This window comes from Cydia fagiglandana, chromosome 9 (genome assembly GCF_963556715.1).
Source record: "Cydia fagiglandana chromosome 9, ilCydFagi1.1, whole genome shotgun sequence".
NCBI lineage: Eukaryota > Metazoa > Arthropoda > Insecta > Lepidoptera > Tortricidae > Cydia > Cydia fagiglandana.
In genome coordinates, this window is record NC_085940.1 from 8,504,819 (window position 1) to 8,528,918 (window position 24,100).

General features: G+C 38.4%; 3 protein-coding genes across 6 annotated transcripts in view; 2 read left to right on the forward strand and 1 right to left on the reverse strand.

Moving 5' to 3' along the window:
• Positions 1–288: 288 nt before the first annotated feature.
• LOC134667267 (mitochondrial dicarboxylate carrier) lies at positions 289–23,411 on the reverse strand. 2 transcript variants are annotated; one of them, XM_063524605.1, is made up of 6 exons: positions 23,341–23,411; positions 5,541–5,713; positions 4,980–5,092; positions 4,224–4,363; positions 3,876–4,083; positions 289–3,374 (listed from the first exon to the last, which is right to left on the reverse strand). In XM_063524605.1, exons 1-6 carry the CDS (start codon positions 23,394–23,396, stop codon positions 3,135–3,137), a joined length of 930 nt encoding a protein of 309 aa, XP_063380675.1. In that variant the 5' UTR covers positions 23,397–23,411; the 3' UTR covers positions 289–3,134. The 2 variants fall into 2 exon arrangements, with proteins under 2 accessions (XP_063380675.1, XP_063380676.1); XM_063524606.1 differs by lacking the exon at positions 23,341–23,411 and adding an exon at positions 5,976–6,124.
• LOC134667270 (uncharacterized) lies at positions 7,134–8,753 on the forward strand. Its single transcript, XM_063524609.1, has 2 exons — positions 7,134–7,298; positions 7,832–8,753. Exon 2 carries the CDS (start codon positions 7,837–7,839, stop codon positions 8,578–8,580), a length of 744 nt encoding a protein of 247 aa, XP_063380679.1. The 5' UTR covers positions 7,134–7,298; positions 7,832–7,836; the 3' UTR covers positions 8,581–8,753.
• LOC134667249 (kinesin-like protein KIF19) overlaps positions 9,801–24,100 on the forward strand; it is a 33,732-nt gene continuing 19,432 nt past the window's right edge. The window contains exons 1-4 of one of the 3 annotated variants that reach the window (XM_063524578.1): positions 9,801–10,235; positions 14,154–14,222; positions 20,850–20,960; positions 21,932–22,117. In XM_063524578.1, coding sequence (XP_063380648.1) covers positions 10,164–10,235; positions 14,154–14,222; positions 20,850–20,960; positions 21,932–22,117 — 438 coding nt within the window. In that variant the 5' untranslated portion in view covers positions 9,801–10,163. Of the gene's footprint in view, positions 10,236–14,153; positions 14,223–20,849; positions 20,961–21,931; positions 22,118–22,576; positions 22,690–23,010; positions 23,128–24,100 lie in introns of those variants that run through there. The other 2 variants (XM_063524580.1, XM_063524579.1) reach the window with 2 other exon arrangements.

Sequence of the window (24,100 nt, forward strand, 5' to 3'; positions counted from 1 at the left end):
ATCGTTGTGCCATCGCAGGCAGATTGTAATTATACTAAACTGATCCTTGAATAATTTTACGCTTTAGACTCACTTGTTTGCTTGTGCTTGAGAAAGGAGAACTAGGCTCTCCGAAACATGTCGCGCGAGTGACTAAAAACAAGTGAGTCTAAACCGTAAAATTATTCAATGTTAGTATGTCTCACAAAGCTGTTGTGAGACATAAATTCGATTAAACTGATCCTGATGACATAGCTGGAATTCTTCAGAACTCGGAAGCGATTAAATTACAGTTTAGAAATGAAATACTTTTATGATCATTACACATATATTTCAACATATATCAGCTAAACTTTTTAAGTTTTCAGTAACAACAGACAATGGAATCAAAATATTCTTACGACTTAATAATATTATTCTTAGATGTGTTTTTATAAAACAACTTCAAAATAAATGTATACCAACATGATAACAAAAATAAGTTACAAACATTCGACATAAACATGATTAACTAACATAAAAATATTTAGGCACTTACAAGTATGAAATGACCTGCAGGAATGAACTTGAATCCCTATTACTTTTAATGTATCACCATAACCCATTTGTTTTGCGTCAATGTTTTTATTATCTGATAAGATTGTAGGCCTGGGTCATTCGGCACATTTTGTACCTATGTACCTTATTGCGTCTCGTGGTTTTCAGTTTACCTACACTATTATAAGATAATAAAAAATATAACGCAAAAATTTGTTACAGTCTGTGCGGAAGAGAAGAATCGTGAAATGTGTGTGTTCTGATACATTCTGACTTTTCTCTGTCCACACAGACTATGTGGTAACATGAGTAACTCAAAACTAACGTCAAACTAATAAAATGCCTAAGTCATGTGCACGAAAACTAATCAAAATGTGTCACTGTGCAAATAATTACAGACCGTGACGATTGATTCTATAGATTATTTCCTTTTGCGACTGCACACATTTTAGTGAACTAAATAAAACACACATACAACTTTTATAATAGTGGTTAGCACTAGTCTCTCACGCAAAATAGCCAATCGTAGAGTTGCAGAAGCCTGTCCGTGTTTGTTAACAATAGTCGTTAGCAACTCTTAATTTAAATTTTGGAAATTAGCCAAAAAATAAACCCATACCCTAACCCTAATCTAGGAACCTTATATTGGTAACGGAATTTAAGAAGCGATTCTGTATGTACCTACCTAATATAGAGTTAGACCAAGCTAAGTTAGCAGCGATTTTGATAGCACAGACTGTACAAGTGTTATTTTAAAAGTCAAACTTGTATCTCACATCTATACTATTATAGGTTATAGGTAACCCTACAAAATACGGTAAAACTGGCAACAAGTTGTTGTGCAACACAAACACAGTGTAGACTAAACAATAGAAAATCAATTTTCGTTATCACGAGGGCCATTTTTAGAAAAGTAAATATCGCAAATGAACGGGTTTATACTGCAGTTTTCCCCCGTTTGACAGAGCTGTAGGTAACTTCGTGCGTTTGGTATAGTTCGAACTAAGTACCCTAGCAAAGTGACGTTCTTTAAGTAATACATTACATGGGTATATAGTATAACATACATTATTGTTGTGATTAGAGATGCAACGGATAGTTGATTGGCCGGATACCGGATATTCGGCCCGCGGAACTATAGGTACCTACATTTCGGTTTTCCAGGTGCGCATTTTGCATGTTTGACCTGTTTCCTAGTAAACGTTCGCGCGGACTCATTTCTAGGTACGAAATGTGTGCGCGTGCAAGTCAGTGGAATGATTAAATTTTAATTGTTTCAAAATAATAAACAGGTACGACTATGACCGTGTCTGTTTCTTAAATCCAATAGGTTTAGTCCGAAATCAAGCAATGTTGCTATCCGGTATCCGGCCATAGTAGGTCACTATCCGGTATCCGACCGGATAGTAAAATAATGGCCGGATAGTAACCGGATATCCGGTGCATCTCTAGTTGTGATATATATTATATAGCATCTTATAGAGTTATTATTCACAAGGGCTACCATAAGTAAAATTATACAATTTCCTTATAAATAAATATCTCTTTTTATAACTGCTAACTTTGACTAAAACATAAAGGCAGGATATTTGCGACATAGATTGGCAGGTACCGCCGTCCACATTGTTAACTGACAGTCAGCCTTATTCCAAAGACATAAGGTCTACTTATGGTCAGTTAACAGTGTTATTTGTATAAAGTATAGATAGTTTATGTACGGCTACCGGCAGGATATATTAGAGATATATTAAACACTTGTGATGGATGACACTTGTATGGAAGTAACTAAACGGGCATAACTCGTCCGTGTTTATTTATCTTGTATATATGTAAGGTAAAGGTATATAAAAATAATATAGGCGATTTATAAGTGAATAGTATGTTTTAGTGTAGGTACTTATGCTGAAATAAATAAAATAGAAACATTTGAATTATCCTTAAAATACTTACCTAATTGTACATTCGATTTATAGGTACATATGTTGTTACATGGTAAGCATTATCATAAAAATAAAGTATTTGGTTCGATTTTGAGCAAATATGGGTACGTCGGGAAGACTAGCTAAAAAAGTAAGAAAAAGAACTAGGTAAGTACGGAATAAATAAATAGGTATGAATAAATAGATTAACTGGAAACAATCTGGCTACTTACTTTAGTTTGAACTTTAAAATAGGTACTTTTTTCTCGATTCGTTCGTTCATAAGTTACGGTTTCTATTTTCTATTGAAACTCGGATACAATAGTTTACCCTTACCCATCATTAAAAATAGTCTGTTTTATTTTTATTTTTCATGTCTCTAAATGCTTCTAAAATGTATCTACAAGATCTAGGAATAACAGCCTGTAGTCTTGGAAGTTTCAACTGTAAATATTTAGAAATGCAGTTTATCTTTGCCGTAATATTTCAGAGGAGTTCTAATGTTCACTTTTTATTGTGAAATCGTACCCATGTGGCACTATCGCAGCCATCACATATGCAATGTTTTATTGAAAAATTCAGGAACCTATATCAAAACACCAATGCATTTCAACATATTCGTCCACAGTTGACTCTATCAAAAGGATCTCCCGGACCAGACTGTAAAATTGTCTACGTCTCAACATTTACTAATTAAACCTAATTCCCTTTGACAAAACCAAAGTTTATTCTAAGCTGTTCTAAGAACACGAATGTCAGAATGGTGTGAGGCGCGAGTCGCGCAAACGCTGGAATGTACCCTTTATAGAACGCTATGGGTCCCTCCTTGGCCGTGTTAGCTATGAGGCTTAACAGACCTTTCACTTCTCCGTGTTTCGCGTTCATTGCCCTTGTTTTGAGCACGTCGACCGGCTGTGTTAGCGTTGTTGCTATACCACCCTGAAATGTAAACATAACACATGTAACAAGTTTATTTCAGACTGCGAGATTACGTTATCGTTTCTTATCTAAAATGTATGCAAATGTAGTAGTAGAATATTGAAGAATGTTACTAATTTGATGATGTTTTAGAATTTATAAAGACTAAAGTTTTTATTCAAGCTGTTTAGTATATTAAAAAAATATCTTTTACAAGGATACACAACAAAATAAAGAGGTAGATATCGGCGTTATTCGAAAAATAGACTAAGTTGATGATTCGTCCTCTAGATTACAATCAGTAATAAAAACCTCAGGTTCAAATTTTTCCTCACTCCTCAGGACCAGAAATTAGTGCAAAAAAGTGTAACCGCTAATTAACAATAAATATTAGTAATTAATAAATATTAGTTATTAGTATTAGTTAATTATTAGTAGATCGCGTTGTTGGCCTCATAGATTATGTAACTAGGTACGTATTATATAACGTAATTACGACAGAATACGCGCGAATATACTTACAGCGCAAAGACTGGATGTGACATGCGTGACGACATTGTCCCCGAAGTACGGAGTGGAGAGAAGCAATTGTTTGATCTGGTCGTAGAAGGAGAGCTGGCCGATGGTCATCAGCACTGCTCGGCTGCAGTTCATGCTGGCGCCGGCCCACAGCTGCATCACTCCCTCTTTCCGGACCACGGAATACATCCCGTGGAACACATTTTTGTAACTGTAAAAAAGTAGGATGTTTCATAGTTTCAGTCTGTATCGTTAATGGATTATAAAGGCCATACTACTGTTACAAACAGCAACTAATTAAGACGAGAAGACAAACATATTACTTACGTAAAATTTAGATGAATTACTTACTTTCGTCTATTATCCTTAGGCAGTTTGACGTCATTTTGCATGCGAACGTTGACTAAATCGGCGGGATTTCCTACAAGACCTCCCGCCAATCCTCCCAGCCCAGCTAGGAATGCAGACATGTAGAAAGGTAACGCACTGCCCTGAAACATAAGCGTCATTCAATATTTGTCAATTATGTAAACTTAGTCTGACGATTTGGGAGTGGCCCCGAACTGCTAATCCCTGCAAAAAACGGTCTTAATTATTCTAATTGGCGCGGGCTAGTCCAACGCTCAAAAAACCAGCGTAGGTGCGCTCTCCGATAACGCGCCTTTGTTACGCATCTGGATGACACGGTTTTACTTAACAATAAACAAACAGATCGTAAGACTATACCTACTACTTGCATGCAATGACACAGGAGGTGAACCTAGAAGACTATTATAGCAAAATAAGATTTACAAATGGTTTATTAATAGTATTATGGACAGTAGATATAGGCACCTGCAATTATGTATTTCGTTGAGGCGCGCATAAATATATGACATGCTCTTATAGCTCTACAAAAAAGTAGGTGTCATGGTTCAAGATGCTTATTCAGCATAATCTTAGCTTATAGCACAATTTCATAATTTGTCCCGGCTTTTTGCTATGGCTCATAGGAGCAACTAATTTAAATTATAATATATTAATTGGCTTAGGCACTAGTTATTACGATTTTTATATAGCTTTATAATTAAAATGAATAATCATTCATCAGACAATAAAATAACTTACATCTTTTGATGCAAAGTACTGTTTAGAAACTTCATATATTCCAAAACGGGCCGAGGAGTAACTAAGCTGGCGTGTGATTGAGGCTGATATGCCGGAGTATAGGCCCATAATACCTGTAAACAAATGAAATAGATTTGTAGTACATTTAATTAATTGTGGACTTCAGTGATCAATGGGTTTGGTTCGTTTGGTGGTAACTACTGGGAATATGTTTTACCAGTTTACCACTGGTAATGGCTCCTTTACACGATGGGCCAACGCCGGTCACTCCAAGGGATGCAGCCATGCGGTAGAATGAGATAGCAATATCACTTGCTCCCTCTAACGAGTCTAACGCATAAAGGCGTTACTGACATTAAGTCAATAGCCAAATTCACATATCTGAGTTTTTCTAGGGCTTAAAAATTTATCTAATACCTACTCATTTCTATATATTTTTCTAATTTTATCTTTGCTTTTATTAAAAATTGTTATTTAATGAGTTGTACAAAAGGTCATGTATTGGCTGACCTGATATCAAACCATGAGATTAGAGTGGTTAAATAGACTAAAGGAACTTACCTTGTTTCTTTAAAACATTTCCAGTGAGTTTGAGTAAGGAATCTGATTTCCCTTTTTGTGTTTGCATTTGTACTTTGAGCAAGTCCAGCGGGTGAGTGATGCTGGCTGCCCCCGCTGAAGCCAAACCTCCGAAATACCATCGTGAAACTTTGACTGGGTCTGGAGACATTATTCTAAAAAAATATTTAAAGGTATCATGTTTCATATTCTTCGAGGTCATTATTAAGACAATAACTTAAAAAAATGTGCAAATTTTAATTACTATCTAAGGAATTCAATATTTGTGCCAATTGCTGGAGATAGAGTGGCTTATGCTTCCTGGGCCATGTCGGTGCTCATTCATTTCGGTGTATATTCAATGAAACCAAATTAATTGCCAACATAATTATTTAATTCAGGGCAAAACTGAAAGCGGCAAACGCGTGCTACACTTACATTTGAATTTCTTATCAGGCAAACAAGCGCGCGAGTATCATACGGATTTATGGCTAATGTTCCGATTCAGGGCAGTCTTGATGATGAGTTGTGTAATGTTTTATTTTTCACTTCCATATCTTTAGCCACATAATTAATTCGATAAATACTATAACTAAAATGCAGGAAAGCGTGCAGAGCCGAGTGGATTATCACATTATCAACTGACCTGACATTGAGTTGACATTGACAGTGACAGTTTGACAGTCACATGTCATGCGCACAGCTGTTCAAGGGTAGTAGGATGTCTACTGTCGCTGTTCACGCTTTCCTGATTATCAGTAAGTGCGAAAGAGAAGTCAAAGATCATGTGACCTTCCTCCTTGACCTAGGCCTTTGACCTAGGCTATGGCACGGTTAAAGGGCTCCATACACATTACAACAATGATCGCATGTTATATTAATTCGATACAACCACCACAGCCCTGATTAGATCAGACAATTTAATCAGATTAGCGTAAAATTGTTCCCGTCTGGGTAGGGTTGCCAGATGGTCGGGATTTGGCGTGATTCTCCCAATTTTTAGCATGTGTTCCCGATTCCCGACAAAATGTAAACTGTCCCGAAAAACAGCTTCACGTTTTAAAACAATAATTTCATGCTCCGAACTGTCTTCGAGCGAGCGAGCTGACGTAGTGCCAATAATGTAAAATATCGTTGTTTTTAATACAATTACTTTAATTTGAATGTTTTTTTCCCGACTTAAGTCACAAAATCCCGAAAAATTTCTCTTGTTTCCCGATAATAGCGTCTTTCGATCTGGCAACCGTACGTCTGGGCCAGGCTTAGTCAACAATGTTTCCTAAATCGCGCCGTTTGTAAAGCCCAAAGCACGAGTGAATTGGGCCGGCCGCGGCCCATAGGCCGGCCTTGCACATGACAGTGACGTGACAGACTGACAGCTCCATCTTGTTCTAGTTATTTTGTTCAGAAACCATAATATTAACATGTAAAAACGTATTTGAAAATAACCATCTCGGCGTTTTAATTTACAATAGTCTGCACCAAGTTTGATTAAACTCTTTTTAATGAAAATTGAATTAGTAATTATAACTATCAATTCATTTCACACTGTTTTGTAATATTTTCAATTACTATCATATTACCTACATTCTCAGTTTCAACTTTTGAACATACCTAACCTGAAATATATTGACCAAAATCAAAATAAGAGATTTAATTAATTATTTTAGATTGTAGCTGAAAAGTAGAGTTTTATAAGTTCTTTTATACTTTCCTAAGATTGCGACAGGCTTTTATTACTTATTTCCTGATTTAATCATAGTAAGTACTCACAAGTTAAACATCCAAATTACGATTTCAAAATCGAACACGATTCACATTCTATAGATATATATATATAATAATCCAGTATCACAATTAATTATAAGTCACACTATTCACCTTATTTATCAATGTACCGTTTATATATTTCCCGCAAGAAATCCCAGAATTTCGTTCTGTACTCGATATCCAATTGGGAATTATTGAAATCTAATTAGAAGTTCAACCGCATATCAACACGTTTCCATGGCTATTTAAAGAATGAAATTGTGCTTTAAATATTCAAATCGTCCGATATACATTTATCACAAATAGCAAAACACTTAGCTAACAAAACTTCAATTTCGCGACATTATGTTCCAGTACAAATTTAGAGACTGCTGTACGACGAGGTCGCGAGCGCGAGTTACGAATGAATAACATCCGCAGGCGCGTACCTTATCGTTGACAGTAATAATTACGTTAAATAGTGTTACATATATCTTTAAGGGTTATATCTGTTTATGTAATATTTGTTTATATAATTGTTGCAGAAAGAATGGCATCAGATATTATATCAAGTCTCCAGCTGGATAAGAATACGACCAACAGAGTGCTTGTTGCTAAGGAAATCAATGGGTGTGATAGTTCATTTATTACTAGCTGCATACTTGGTCACTGCATTAAAAATAAACAGGCCGTCCTGTTCATAGCTACTCATAATTCTCTTCTCCATTATCAAAATGTAGGACTAAAAATGAATTATAACTTACAAAGGCACATAGATGCTGGCCTTGTACATTTTTTAAAACTAGACGAGGAACTTGTTAACCTTTTGATGGCCAATGAAGAAAAATCACTAGAAAATATATTTTCTTCTATAAATCAAATTGTACAAAATTTGAAGCTGAATAACAATGTAGTCCATATTATTTTGGATGGCGTTTCTCATTTGTTTGACATGCAGTACAGTCTTAGAGATGTCAACAAGTTTTGCAATCAATTAATACATTTAAACAGAGGTAGCATAGCTTCATTTGTTTTATTTCACTGTAATGTAGCACATGAAGATGACGTGACTCATGTAATGGCGAATCTCCTTTGCCACACAGCCCATACAATTCTGGAAGTCAGGAACCTCGTATCAGGCTTGAGTGCTGATGTGTCTGGACACTTAACCATTAAGTATCCAGGACACAAGTTTGAAGATGAACACATGAACACAATTGACATGAAGCCTTCTCGGTATTTATTCAAACTGTTTGACAGAGGTGTTAAACTGTTTGCTCCGGGCACTGTATAACAAGTTAGTTAACCTCGAGTCTACTGCCCAAGGGAAAACATGACAGAAGGTAATTGCTATTATTATGTTTATTAGCAGTAGATTGCAGGTTTATTGAAGCTCAGACCATTCCAAAATCAATGTGTGGAAAATTATTAATGTCATGTTTATAAATAAATTTTGTATAATGTTGATATATGCGTTTAATTCTCACATGTAAATATTATTAGGTAACCTATCCATAAAATCTTATTAATACAGATCATTAATATTTGAAATTATAAAGATATGTTGGTTGGTAAGAAAAGTAGCATAGTCTTAAATAATAATTACACTTAATTTATCTGGTTTTAGCACACAATAAAATAATAGTGTTTTAGTTCAGTAAATGCAATCTTTATCTGGTTTCCACTGCGTATGACGCATGCTGAGCGCACGTAGCGTTACATACGGCATTCACTTGCTACGGGTTACGGCGTAGCATTTCGTAGCACAGCTCTCAGTATTGTGGTGGTTTCCTGGTTTCTAGCAATGGAGTGCATGGTAAAGCCATTCATGGCTCCTCTACACGATGGGCCAGCGCCGGTTACTCCAAGGAACGCAGCCATGCGGTAGAATGAGATAGCAATATCGCTTGGCCTATCGTGTAGAGGAGCCATCAGCGCTAATCACGATACATTGTCGTTACGCCTCTACGAAACATTTAAATACCAGATAAACTGTTCCAGGGTACGACTTGGCGTGTGACTTGGTTAAAATTAAAGTAGAAGAGGAAGACCTTTTACGATACGCTAAATCCTATTTTAGTTCTAGAATTAAACTAAACTATAGAATAAAACTTAGTAATTTGGTCCGTATTTTTTACTATTTTTAAAACACGCCTACGAGTTGTATTATAACAGCTACTATATTTTGTTCCGCAAGATAAAATAACAAGGCATATGGTATTGAAACCATCTGTAAATATGTATGAATAAATGTTGGCTTATCTGATATTCCTAGCGTAAGTCAGGTTTTGTATCAAAAGAACCAGTACAAGTGTGCCTTCGATTATGCATAGTTGTTTCGAATATAGAGTTCAATCGTATACTCGTTAAACGTAATACAAGCGTTTGCTGCTGACGGAACTAACCGCCCAAATTAGGGGTTGAGAGACGAAATCTTCCGAAGCTGACAGTCAAGTCAGTAGTTGTAGTGGTTTTATCGTTACCTACTTGAAATGACAGAAGAAACAACGGAGATGACTAGAAGCTGACTGTAGGATCAAAATCGGGAGGCAATTAGAGAGGGCCACCGTGCGCATGAAATTTTTATTTGTGGTGTTAGCTGTTACCCAGCAACCGCCCTAAACGAAGGCTATATTTTGAAGCACCGCCAGTCCACGTGAGGTCGCGGGGCGCAGACCGCGCGCCACAATTATCATGTCAAATTGGTTCCAATTTAATTCGTTACGTGTCAACGTAATACGTTACATTTGAAAGATGATTGATGATGTCTTAATAAAATATTTTGAAAGGATCGTTAAGTGTGTAAACTGTTAGTAGGCGAGTGCGAGTGTAGTGCGGTGGCCGGGAGTGACCAGGAGTGGAACAACAGGTGATGCCATGACGCAGACCAACGTGACGACGCCGGAGAGCCGCGGCGGGGTGCCCACCGCCACTGAGGAGAAGCTGATGGTGAGAGCAGTTTTAATCACTTCTTCCTCGCGTTATCCCGGGATTTTGCCACGGCTCATGGGAGTCTGGGGTCCGCTTAGCAGCTAATCCCAAGACTTGAAGTAGGCACTTGTTTTTACGAAAGCGACTGCAATCTTACCTTCCAACCCCGAGGGGAAACTAGGTATTATTGGGATTAGTCCGGTTTCCTCACGACGTTATTCTTCACCGAAAAGCGACTAGTATAGCCTGAACACCTATAATGGATGGCAAATGGAATAGCCTAAATACTTATAATAGCGGTTATCGTGCCTTAAAATAAGGTTTAAGGCAACTAACTATTAACACTGACACTGTACTAAGTATATCTAGTAGATATTATCTACATTATAATATATAATATGCAAACACATTCTAAACAAACAGCTGTCATCATTCCACGGTGTGACCGATCAACTCAATTGCATTGTCAGTAAAGACCACGACAAAGTCATATACATTCTCCATCTGTGGTGGCCTGGTTACCCTAATAGGAAAAAATCGGGCAAGTGCGAGTCGGACTCGCGCACGAAGGGTTCCGTACCATGATGCAAAAAAAAAAACAAAAAAAAACGGTCACCCATCCAAGTACTGACCACTCCCGACGTTGCTTAACTTTGGTCAAAAATCACGTTTGTTGTATGGGAGCCCCATTTTAATCTTTATTTTATTTTGTTTTTAGTATTTGTTGTTATAGCGGCAACAGAAATACATCATCTGTGAAAATTTCAACTGTCTAGCTATCACGGTTCGTGAGATACAGCCTGGTGACAGACAGCTGGACGGACGGACGGACGGACGGACGGAGAGACGGACGGACGGACGGACAGCGAAGTCTTAGTAATAGGGTCCCGTTTTACCCTTTGGGTACGGAACCCTAAAAATTGAAGCTGCTGTGCTATTGGTACTTGGTACCTATCCGTCCGTATACCAGTTTTTCACCTAATAATGTACATAGGTATTAACAACTGTAGAATATATAAGAACCTACATTCATATATGTAGAGGGATGTTCTACTTATTAGAGAAAGAGTCGAATAGAAGGATACAGCTGGGCTGGGCAGCATATGGGAAGCTGCGTCGAGTCTTCACGTCATCAATCTCACAGAGTCTGAAGACAAAAGTCTTCAATCAGTGCGTCCTACCCGTGATGATGACATACGGAGCCGTAACGTGGACACTCTCGGTAGGACTGGTCCATAAATTCAAAGTCGCTCAGCGAGCTATGGAAAGGGCTATATGCTCGGAGTCTCTCTGAGGGTTCGTATTCGAAATGAAGTCATCCGTCAGAGAACTAAAGTCGTCGACATAGCCCACCGGATTAGCAAGCTGAAGTGGCAGTGGGCCGGTCATATTAGCCGTAGAACCGATAATCGTTGTGGTAGACGAGTTCTCGAGTGGAGACCGCGCATCGGCAAACGTAGCGTAGGACGCCCTCAGACTAGATGGAGCGATGACCTTCGCAAGGCGGCTGGCAAGAGCTGGATCAGAGTTGCCGCAAATCGTGCTCAATGGCGTGCAATAGGAGAGGCCTATGTCCAGCAGTGGACGAGAGTAGGCTGATGATGATGATGATGATGAATGCTGATGATGATGATGCTCTACTTATAATCGAGTAAGACAGAATGTTCGGTTAGTTAAAACGTCCGACTTAGATAACTCTGCACAAACTTTAATGTGACAAAGTGTGGGCCTCTATGAACGTCATATTTTCAAAGGATCCCTTTAAATATGACGTGTATGGTGACACTGCCACACTCTGTCACTGCAGATCCTGTGAAGAATTAGATTGGTTAAACTCTAAGTAATAGCAGTAGAGTCAGGTTCTTTAATTTGTTTGCCTTCATGTTACATACACCCACTGAAGCCTCAAAAACCCTTGGATGTTCTGGTAAACATTCTATATTGGGAATATGTTTGATAAAAGCGACAAAAGAGGTGATAAGTAAGTGATAACTGATAAAAATCAAGTGAGCCAAATGACCTCATCCATTAGCAACCGTTGCAAAAGCAAGAGGACTTTTTCTACGAATTAGTATAAAGAGTATTATTAGTAGGGTTGCCAACTTTTTTTTTGGTGGAATATAGTATTTTCCAGAATAAGGCATCAAAAATATAGTACATTTAAAAAAAATAGAAAAATATTTAACTTTTAGATAAAAAACTAAACATGAGTGTACTAATATAGGTACGTTTAATCGGAAATATAGTATTTTAGCGTACTATATATTTTTCCAAAAGTATATAGTACAGAGAGCCAAAATATAGTACAATACTATATAATATAGTACGGTTGGCAACCCTAATTATTAGGTACTTTACCTATTTCAAATAATCTACTGTAAATCACGTCTACGCTGTAAGACGATGTGGATTAATACCTATTCTGTAGGCACACACCCATTCTTTATTTTCTGAACTAATTAATTGCCTACATATATAAATAGGTACTCGTATACACATACAATACAACATACGTATGACTTCACTGTCAAGTCAAGAGATCACGATAAGTAAATGGTCATGTTGTTTGATGTTACATAATAACATGACCATACATATAATAATTATTATCAAGAATGAATACCTACATAGATGTCATATCAATATTATGTGTATTTTTATGGTATTATATTTATGGAATACTATCATGTCCATGCCATCCATGGAATACCAGTTGTAGCTGGCTATTTCTTGATCTCAAATGGCCGAACAGATATAATATCTGAGTGGTTTTGATGTAAGTACCGTCAACCAGGGTGAATAGAGGTAGCGGGGTGAGTAGAGATAAAATCTAGAAATAATATTTATCCAATAATTTCTTGAAAACTATATACTTACCCTAGCGCTAGACCTGACACCACGGTTTTCCTGGTTTGTAGCGAAAATGCTTATAGTAGGTATAGGCAATAATGCCAATTATAGTTGCAATAGAGGTGCCTACTTAAGTGCATTGGTTCTAACTATAGGACGGTATCAACAACTGTTTGTTTTCACCTACAATTTATAATTAGCTTTGACCTCCCGTTGTTGCAATAAAACTTTGAGTGCCGCTACGTAAACTGTACCTACACATTTTGCTGCTATAAGGTCAATGTCGCTAATTCCGTCATAGGGACTATTCCGTCCACGAGCGTATATTCGTTTGATTTTCAATCGTAAGAAAAAACCATTTGCTTTTGATTGCTGAAACTAAGAGCAATCGCTGCTTTATCGATGAAATTATCAATGTTTTTCGTTGTTCGAGAATAACTTTAGTGGAGTAACGGTGGTGGAATAACGTCTCTGGAGGAGAGAAGCAGCAAATAGGGCTGCTTGGAGGAGATTTGGAGAGGCGTATGCCCAACAGTGGGCGCATACTCGCTGAGGAAGAAGAAGAAGAACGTTAGTGGACGGAATAGACTCTAACTATGAAGAAATTACCCATATTGACCTTGTGTAGTTCTTGACAAAGTTCAGTACCTAACCCCGGATACACACATTAACTATAAATCGTAGCGATTAAACTGTGTAGTCCGATTTTCGCAGTTTTATCTACCGTGTGTATGATAAATCGTTACGATAATCGACAACGATTTGTCATAAACACAGTAGATAAAACTGCCCAAATCGGACTGCACAGATTAATCGCTACGATTTACAGTTACGTGTGTAGCCGGCATAAGTACATTCAATAAAACCTTCACAAACGGCAGGCAAAAAGATGATCACATACTGAAGAGTGTCAACTTACAATCACTCCTTCATCATCCATCATTGACGATACTGTTAACTGATCTATATCCTTATTACAACGACATAAGGTCTACCAGTGGTCATATTTATGTGTCGCTGTCACTGCATTCTTGTAAGATAAAGTTCCGCCCTAGTTATCAGATAACTAACGACCTTGACCTGCAGGTGGCGGTACGCGTGCGACCGCTGCGCCCAGATGAAGGTCCCCGCATCGTTCACGTGGTCAGCGATAAGGTAAACTTAGTTCCTTTTATATTTGACTTTAAACCTTATTATTTCGGAGTTAAGACGCTTTTAGCAAGTAATCGGTGGGCCATGACAGTGTATGATCCAAGTTTGAACTGTTCGAAATGCATTCATTTCACACCATGACGAATTGAAAGATTTTTTTACTTTTCCCGACCATGTGTGCAATGTTGATTTTGTCAGCTGTTAGTAAATAATACGCATTAAATCCTATTAATACAAACAAAAAAACAATGCATTCTGAAACATGCATCTATGTTTGTCTGTTTGACCGATAGCCGATAGTTAACCTTAGGTATCTGCTCACGTAACGGCTTAAAGTTATGTAAGAGAAGTTTCTAAGTCAAAACTATTATCAGGGGTGCGAATCTCCTGACTTCGGCCAAACTCGGCTCCGCTCGGCTCAGCATTGCTCCGAGCAATTTTTAGGGTTGGCACCACTTGACTCTTCCTTTTGCGTGCACGACCACAGATAAGATAATCACTTGAATTTTGACAACCCAAATAGCCGAAAGGGATAGTGTCATGTATTAAAAAGGGATAGCATGATTCGATCCTGAACCGCTGTCAAACTTCGGTTTTGTAGGAAGCTTCCTTTCTGTACGGTAGTACTATTATTTATTCTGTGCTATTATATACCATTTACTGACTTGACTACATACTCGTATTTGAGCATGCTAAGTCTGAAGTATGTACATAGCTATACCTATACTAATGAAAATGCACGCCAGAGGCACTGCATGTGTTGGCAGCTTGCGTCACGCCATTGATTGTAGGTATATCTATACCTCTAGCTACAGGTTTGGCCACAAATAGTAGAATTAATGACAATTACTTATAAGTTATAAAGCTAAGAGTAAGTAATTAGTGGAATAATGGGTACTTTATCATCTTATTTCTACTTGAGTAAATAAAGAGCACAATATAGGTGTAGGTAAACCTTTATTTTCGCGTGCTAATTAAGTATAATTATTTAGATGTTATTGTTATACAATTATGATAAGTGACGTGTACCTAATTGGCACAGTCGAAATTATAAAAAAAACCTATACTAAAAAAAATGGAAATCTTTAGAAATAAGACTGTAAGTAATAATACGTTAATAGTAGTGTAATTAGGTACCTACTTAAACATTAATTTATGGCTATGTCTTAAAATTGGTAAGTAGTAGATTCAGATTTAAATTATCTCCAGAACGGTTTCCTGTGGTTTTCAGTTTACTGAAAAGGATCTGTGATACATCAGCGATGCGCCTTAGATAGATTTTATTTACCTACCGGATGGCGCTCTTATAATTTTTAGTCGGTGGAATTTAAAATGGAGAATTACTTAAATTAGTAGGTAGGTATACCACCGCGGGCACCGCGTTAAATAGTCGCTAACAATTATAATTTGACCCAGTCACGTAATAATCGTTGATGGCCAGAGACCAAGGTCGCATGTTTTAAAGCAATAAGATAAATGTAATTTCGTTGTTTGTCTCGCTTTCTAACAAATATGGTTGTGAGTGTGAGGTTAGGACGAGTTAAAAGGATTCCAGCAAACATTTTAAGTATTTTTTCCTAGGCTCGGAGAAGATTTTACCAATTTAAGTAAAAATTACGTCCTAAGTCACCAATTATTTTACGTATTGTACACTTTTACTTCCAAGTCAAAATATAGGGACAATAAAACGTAAATTTCACTTCATAAATACACCTTGAAGTCAGGGACTTAGGGGTTGAAAATAAGGCGAAATATTAGGTAAAATTAACCTTAAACCCTGACCAATAGGTCAAATCTACTAATAAGGTATTTTAGGTGTATTTGCGACGTAATTATTACTTATACGGGGACTATGAAGTCACGGACTTAATGGTTGAAAATAAGTCGAATTACTAGGTAAAATTAACTTCGTACCCTGACCAATAGGTCAATTTTACTAATAAGGCATTTTAGGTGTATATGCGACGTAATTATTTCTTATACGGAGACCATGAAGTCAGGGACTTAATGGTTGAAAATCAGTCGAAATATTAGGTAAAATTAACTTCGAACCCTGACCAATAGGTCAAATGTACTAATAAGGCATGTTAGGTGTATATGCGACGTAATTATTTCTTATACGGGGACCATGAAGTCAGGGACTTAATGGTTGAAAAAAAGTCGAAATATTAGGTAAAATTAACTGCAAAGTTTGACCAATAGGTCAAATGTACTAATAAGATATTATAGGTGTATTTGCGACGTCATTATTTCTTTTACGGAGACCTTTAGGTCGTCGATTTTATGTCGATTTAGCTACTAATTTTAGGTAAATGTTACTTAAAATAGATACCAAATTGCGACCATATAGTTAAAATCACTTGTAAAGTACTATCAATACCATGAGGTTGTGCCGCCATTTTCTTTCATTATAACGAGATGCTTAATATTAAATTGCATAATTTAAGTTGTTATATCTTGAATGGTGCCATCGCACGGTACTTCATTGTGCTAATATTCAAAATAAAACAATATTTTTGATCGAGTCAATATACTCACACACATAAATATTCAATTACAACACTCAATTACAAGCAAATATATGCATTTTGATTTTATAAAATGTTGAAAACTTAAATATTTCAAAAGCCCATCGATAGTTTTGTATGTAAACCTAACATACTGCACGAAAAAATTTTCTGTGCACTACATTTCATCGTTCTTCATCTGCGTAATCGGCCTAAATTATTATTTTACATAACTTAGTGGCCGCCATTATCATTGCACAACTTAAAGTTGTTTTCTTGTTAGACATTTTGTTTCTGAGTGAAAAGAATATATAAGCGTAATGTTTGTGTCTCTTTTTCTCTTCATCGCGTCTCATCTAAATATTGCCTCGCAGAGTAATCATATGGATAAAAATATGTCACCATCACGTCTAAAGGTGGTAAAGATTACCAAATTAGTACATTTCAACTACGCGGCACGTCGTGGCGACGTCGAATCGACGTCGGAAACATGACCTAATGTTGACCTAATGGTTGTAATCACTAATTTACCGTCAATAAATACGTCGCCGGCACGTGCGTTTTTTCCCCATTTATGTCGACTCGACGTGCCCACGACGTCGATTCGACGTGCCTCATCTTGGTCCCCTAAATTGTGCAACCTAAAATAGGTGCCTTTTTCGGAATATTGACCAAAAATGTTTGCTGGGATAGTATATGATTGATAGTAGTCGTTGCAACTACTGTAATATAAAATATACCTACGTAAATAATGAACCAAACTTAATTTATTTATGTATATTTACATGCACATTTACATACAAAAGGCCCCTTGTTTGGAATTTCACGCTGATGACACTTGTAGGTATACGAATATGGGTTTAAGTATTATAATTCAGTCCAATGTCTTTATTGAACAGTATCTTTTGTCCACTGTCTCTTTTAAAATAAAGTATTGCTATTAATAAAGTCTAGGGGCATATCGTATAGTTATTTACCTTTAAACAAGCAATTCTTTTATATACCTATATATACTCGTATATATATATTCGGGGGATCCTGGGAACGGCTCTAACGATTACGATGAAATTTGCGGTTCCGATGGGGGTTTTCGGAGGCGATAAATCGATCTGGCTAGGTCTTATCTCTGTATCTCTGGGAAAACGCGCATTTTTGAGTTTTAATATGTTTTCCGAGCAAAGCTCGGTCTCCCTGATATTTCATAATATAATGAAAACAAAGAAAGCTCGGAGATTGATACGAACTTATGTTTTAAAATAATCACACATCTTTTGCTCCAGCGAAATGTTAATCAAGTTTGAAATATGTATGTATACCTATGTATTTAGTAGGTATTACCTGCCTATAAAAGGTACCTAGCGTTTAACATCATAAAACCTCTAGTTATTCAGACCAACCGCCCGATACAGCAGAACTCCAATCAAACCTAAAATGGCATTGACTATTCTAGGACCGTATTCGATTTTTACAACATTGTAACATGGTACACCGGCGTTCAAAAGTGCATAGAGATGTTTCAACCGTAAGGCATTACGGTCGACATCTATCCATGCACTTTTGAACGCCACTGTACAGGACAGGCAATGTCATGGGTCATGGGGCCTATTACGATTAGTTGTGGTGACAGTGATGTTATCCATCCCCTCTATGCTCACATCTCATAAATTTATAAAGTTGTACTGTACCTACTTATTTATATCACTATATAGGGCATAGTGTTCTGACAACATGACTAGTCGAATTACCCTCTAGTCCGATGTCACCGGAGAAATTATTATTAGTGTTAGTAATGTTATATCACAGCCATGTCACTAGCTGTCAAAATCGAAGTCGAATACCTTGACACGTGTGAATGCAGCACGGTACGTGTGACTTAAAATTGATGAAACGTTTACGAACACAAGCCAAGGGATGTTCAGAAACGAAAATTCGAGATAAATATAATATCAATTCGATATCTGTGACTTGCTTATGCTTGTACGAGAGTTATGTCTGTTCGAATCAATGCGTTTTAAATATAATTTTATCACACGGGATTCCAGAATAAGGCCGCTGTAATTACTGCGGAGTGCAATAGGTAGAACATTAAAATTCCATTTGATTTAATCGTACTGCACTGCGTGATTCAATTTTACTTGAATGATGCTCAGGCAAAATGTTTATCTAGGTTCCGACCGAGGTGAATGTTAGAATATCAAAGGGCATAACTAACAAATATCTAGTTTAACGAATCAATACTTATTATTTCATATACCATAAAAATTCCTAAGTATTTCCGTTTTTGCGTATACCTACATCAAGGGACACCAAGCTTAAAACGGGGATATGTCCCGGTCATGAATCTAGTATTAAACTGGATTGGGCATGAGTGGTGGGGATAACTGACAGAACGGGATAGTCTTATGTATCTTTCAGTAGGAGTAGCAGCGAAAGCGCTATTATTGTTTGTCCTTGTCACAGTCTCACATTTTATTTGTTCCCCACCTTTTTTTTAGTATTGATACTGGTGGGCAACAAATGAATTCGACCAATCACAGTGTCGCATTTGCGTATGTTTTGTCCCTCACGGAGGCACGCGTATACCACTTCTATAGGATGCTACTTCTATGGTCCCGGTGTACGGGGACGTATATGGCCTATGGTTCGTTTTTTTTAGCATTAGAAAGAACTTGCAAGAAGGTAAGGGATCTTAACATGTCTTTTAATTGAAAAACGCTTTTTAAAAATCAAAAACGATTACTTATGAAAGCAGAAGAATAAAATGATCGTATTAGATTCATAATTGTTACATATTTGCCGTAACTTATTTTTAAAATGTGTTTTTCAATTAAAAGACACATCACGATTGTTTACCTTATTTCTAATGCTAACAAAAACGAACTATAGTGACTAGGTCAATCACAGTTTTGTTTTAGTGACGTTAAGTCCATGTCTCTTAAGGGCTGATTTCCATGGCGCGCGAACTCGCATGCAATTTTAGTTACATTGTGGACTACGAGGGTTGCACTGAAAATGTCGGGAATAGAGAATACTGTCGCATCTAGACAGTCAATCTTTATTTTAATGCATACTTAATCTCAAACTGACCACGCATATAAATTTTCTTTTGAAAGTAATCATTCTGTAATGCACACGGCTCATAATCCCAAAGTCCTTTTTGTATGGCGATTTTGGAGCCTTAGTGGTTTTGTATGAAATTCGTGGAGTAGCCAACGGAATTGAAGTTTTTTTTACATATATATATATATATAATATTTTTTTACTGTTGTCATATGAATATTTAGGAATGTCGAAATCTGCCGATATGCAACTTTTTTGGCAGTCTTTTTAATTAACAGCACAAATGCGATTTTAATTTTTGACGTCGCTTTGGAATGACATGCTTCTTTAAGATCATCTATGGGATAAAATGAAAGTGACTTTCATATTTAATTTTAACCGCAAACGAGCGTACGATGAACTCTAGTTCATAAAAAAATAACAGAAGCCCATTGTAACTTTTATTTGTTCGCTGAGGGCATATTGAAAACCGTTTAAAAATTTGATCGGAAAAATCACTTTGCCAAAAATTCAAATAATGTTCGACATACAATTTTCAAATTGCCAGTAATTCTTAAATACAAATGACAACCAAATGAAATATACCTTAAAAGTTTTATAAAGAGTTACATTTTTATAAATTATATGCCTCTTTCTATTATGTTATTTCTAAGTGTCCCATTCCCGAATATTTCAGTGCGACCCTCGTATTTTACGGTTACGTCCAATTCAACCGACCAATCAAAACCCGCAATGTAATGAAACTCGCATGCGAGTTCTCGCATCGTCTAAAGGGCCCTTAGGTCAATTAATATACGTATAACCTTAGAGGATATAACCAACGGAGACGCCATGTCTAAAATTTTCGGTACAAAATAGTCTGCCGTTTTTTGCGGGGAAGGGGCACATCAAATGTACCTATAGGTACGTTATGTCAGATAAACGTCAGTCCATACATATGGTTGACATGTGGTTGACCATTGGCCGCCTATTTTCGACAGAGGGGAACGCCTGTTAATGGCGGCTCCATTTTTAATTACTCCGAGCGTATAACATAAGTTAATCTTGGTCGTACTGTGAACAGATGTTGGTGTTGGAAGAGGAGTCGGACAGCCGGCGAGATGTGCTCCGCCAACGACGAGTCAACGACAAGCATTACGTCTACGACAGGGTTTTCAATGAAGATAGCACACAAGTAAGTCATAACTAACATTCATGGGCCCACTTGAACCATTCCACTAACCCGGGGTTAACCGGTTAAACCTGGAGTTACCATGGTTACCAGTACAATTTGACACTGGGTCAACGGTTTAACCGGTTAAACCCGAGTTAGTGGAATGCTGAAAGGGGGCCATGGTAGTTTAGTAGTAGCAAAGATGTCTTGATTGTGGAAGAGGTGTAAAGTCTAAGAAAAATCGTGCCATTGAGTTCAAAGCCGACGTAGATAGCACAATACGGATCCACATGTTTTGTGGTAACTGAATTGTCAAACGTCAGTTTTTGTCACTCAGAGATACCGCACAATAATGTACTGAATCATACAGCGACATCTACTTGAGCTGTCAAATTCGAGGCATGATCTTTTCTTAGTTATTCTAGTCAAGAGTTAGTCTTCACAACGTATTATTATTAAGCACTACTTTGGTAGCAGGAACTTCAGTACAAAATAACTTTATAAATACACGTTTACCTTCCACGGTTTGTACCTACAATAAAGCACATAGCACATACTTTTTTGAACCTCTTACTAATAGTTGTAGTACATGCAGTGTCGGACACTATTAGTAGGAGTAGGAGTAATCACTTTATTGTACACAACACCTACTCGTACCTCATATTGATTTGTAGGTACCTCATATTGATTTCGAAACAACAAAATATGGGCGGGTACTATATTTGAATCCTTTTATTATATTATTAGCCATCATCAATCACAATAATCGTTTTAGATTGGCTAACGTGGCTACGTTATCGAGGAATTGTTAAAGATCAGTTCATATATAGAATGTTATAAATTATAGATGTTAAGGTGGTAGGTACCTATTACTATTTTATTTAGCCTGAATCTCAAAAACTGAAATATTTGAATACAATAGGATTCCTTTGTCAGATTATTCATGTAACTTTAAGTATTTACATAGATTCTTACACATGGTTCGTTTTCAGGAGGAAGTGTACGAGGCAGTATGCGCGCCACTAGTAGGCGGCGCGTTGCAAGGGTTCGCGGGTGCAGTGTTCGCGTACGGCGCGACTGGCGCAGGCAAGACACACACCATGACGGGGCTCATGTCGCGCGCACTGGCGCACCTCTTCACCAGCATTGCTGAGAGCGACCAGCCCTCGGCCTACGAGGTTCGTACACTAGTTCACGAGCAGTGTTCGCGTACGGCGCGACTGGCGCGTGCAACACGCACACCATGACGGGGCTCATGTCGCGCGCCCTGGCGCACCTCTTCACCAGCATTGCTGAGAGCGACCAGCCCTCGGCCTACGAGATTCGTACACTAGTTCACGAGCAGTGTTCGCGTACGGCGCGACCGGCGCGGGCAAGACGCACACTATGACCGGGCTCATGTCGCGCGCACTGGCGCACCTCTTCACCAGCATTGCTGAGAGCGACCAGCCCTCGGCCTACGAGGTTCGTACACTAGTTCACGAGCAGTGTCCGCGTACGGCGCGACCGGCGCGGGCAAGACACACACCATGACGGGGCTCAAGTCGCGCGCACTGGCGCACCTCTTCACCAGCATTGCTGAGAGCGACCAGCCCTCGGCCTACGAGGTTCGTACACTAGTTCACGAGCAGTGTTCGCGTACGGCGCGACCGGCGCGGGCAAGACACACACCATGACGGGGCTCAAGTCGCGCGCACCGGTGCACCTCTTCACCAGCATTGCTGAGAGCGACCAGCCCTCGGCCTACGAGGTTCGTACATTAGTTCACGAGCAGTGTTCGCGTACGGCGGGACCGGCGCGGGCAAGACACACACAATGACCGTTATGACCGGGCTCATGTCGCGCGCACTGGCGCACCTCTTCACCAGCATAGCGGAGAGCGACCAGCCCTCGGCCTACGAGGTTCGTACACTAGTTCACGAGCAGTGTTCGCGTACGGCACGACCAGCGCGGGCAAGACGCACACCATGACCGTGCTCATGTCGCGCGCCCTGGCGCACCTCTTCACCAGCATAGCGGAGAGCGACCAGCCCGTGGCCTAAGAGGTTCGTACACTAGTTCACGAGCAGTGTTCGCGTACGGCACGACCAGCGCGGGCAAGACGCACACCATGACCGTGCTCATGTCGCGCGCCCTGGCGCACCTCTTCACCAGCATAGCGGAGAGCGACCAGCCCTCGGCCTACGAGGTTCGTACACTAGTTCACGAGCAGAGTTCGCGTACGGCACGACCGGCCGTTTAAGGTTATCACTCACCAGTTAAAACTAATGATCAGTTGATCACAAATTGCCGATTTCCGATCATCTACAAACAAATATTCTGGCAGTACCTAATTAAGTGCTTTTTAGTAGAGTTATGTCGAGTTGAATTAATAATAACATGCAAAATTGCAAGCACTTACCGGTCTTTCACATTGGCTGCATTAACCGACTTTGTTACACGATTTACCCAGTACATGCTCGCATGTGACAATAGATTACGCGACCGAACAATTTGCATTACTCATTTAGTCAGACCATAATTACTAAAACACACCACTGAAATACAGGGGCAGTATTCCCATTGATAACCGAGGTATAAATTCTATCAATATGTCATAGCATAGTTGTTACGGATCTCGAGGTCATAGTTATATTGGTTCATTCTATAGGCCGCGTTGTGACGGCAATGGAAATATCATAAATCCGCTGTGCCAAATAAAAAAGCACGTAAAAGCTTAGGAAAGCGTGAATACATGTGCCTTTTCAACATAACGGCTTGCCATAGTATCTTATACCAAACGCAACATTTGCCTCAAGCGTGCCATTATAAGTGTGAACTCTGATAACGGATTGTTGTTATATAAATAAAAGGTACTCTTATACTGGTTTCATCCGACGAACAGGGGCAGTATAACCATCCAAGGTCTGCGTGACGGTGTCCTAATAATAGCGAGTTACCGCGTGCCGTGTCGTGCATAATGTATGATGATTTAGTGCGGTGTATACCTATGATGCATCATTTTTACGATGCGAGCGAATGCAGTTGCAGTCACGATACTTTGTTGTGATGGATATTTCGGGATTGAAAATTAATTTTAGCTTACTGTCGAGGAAAGGGAATGCCCCTTTTTTGCCTTTTTTAAGGAAGTTTGGTTACACGTGTCGACATGCTGTATGTTT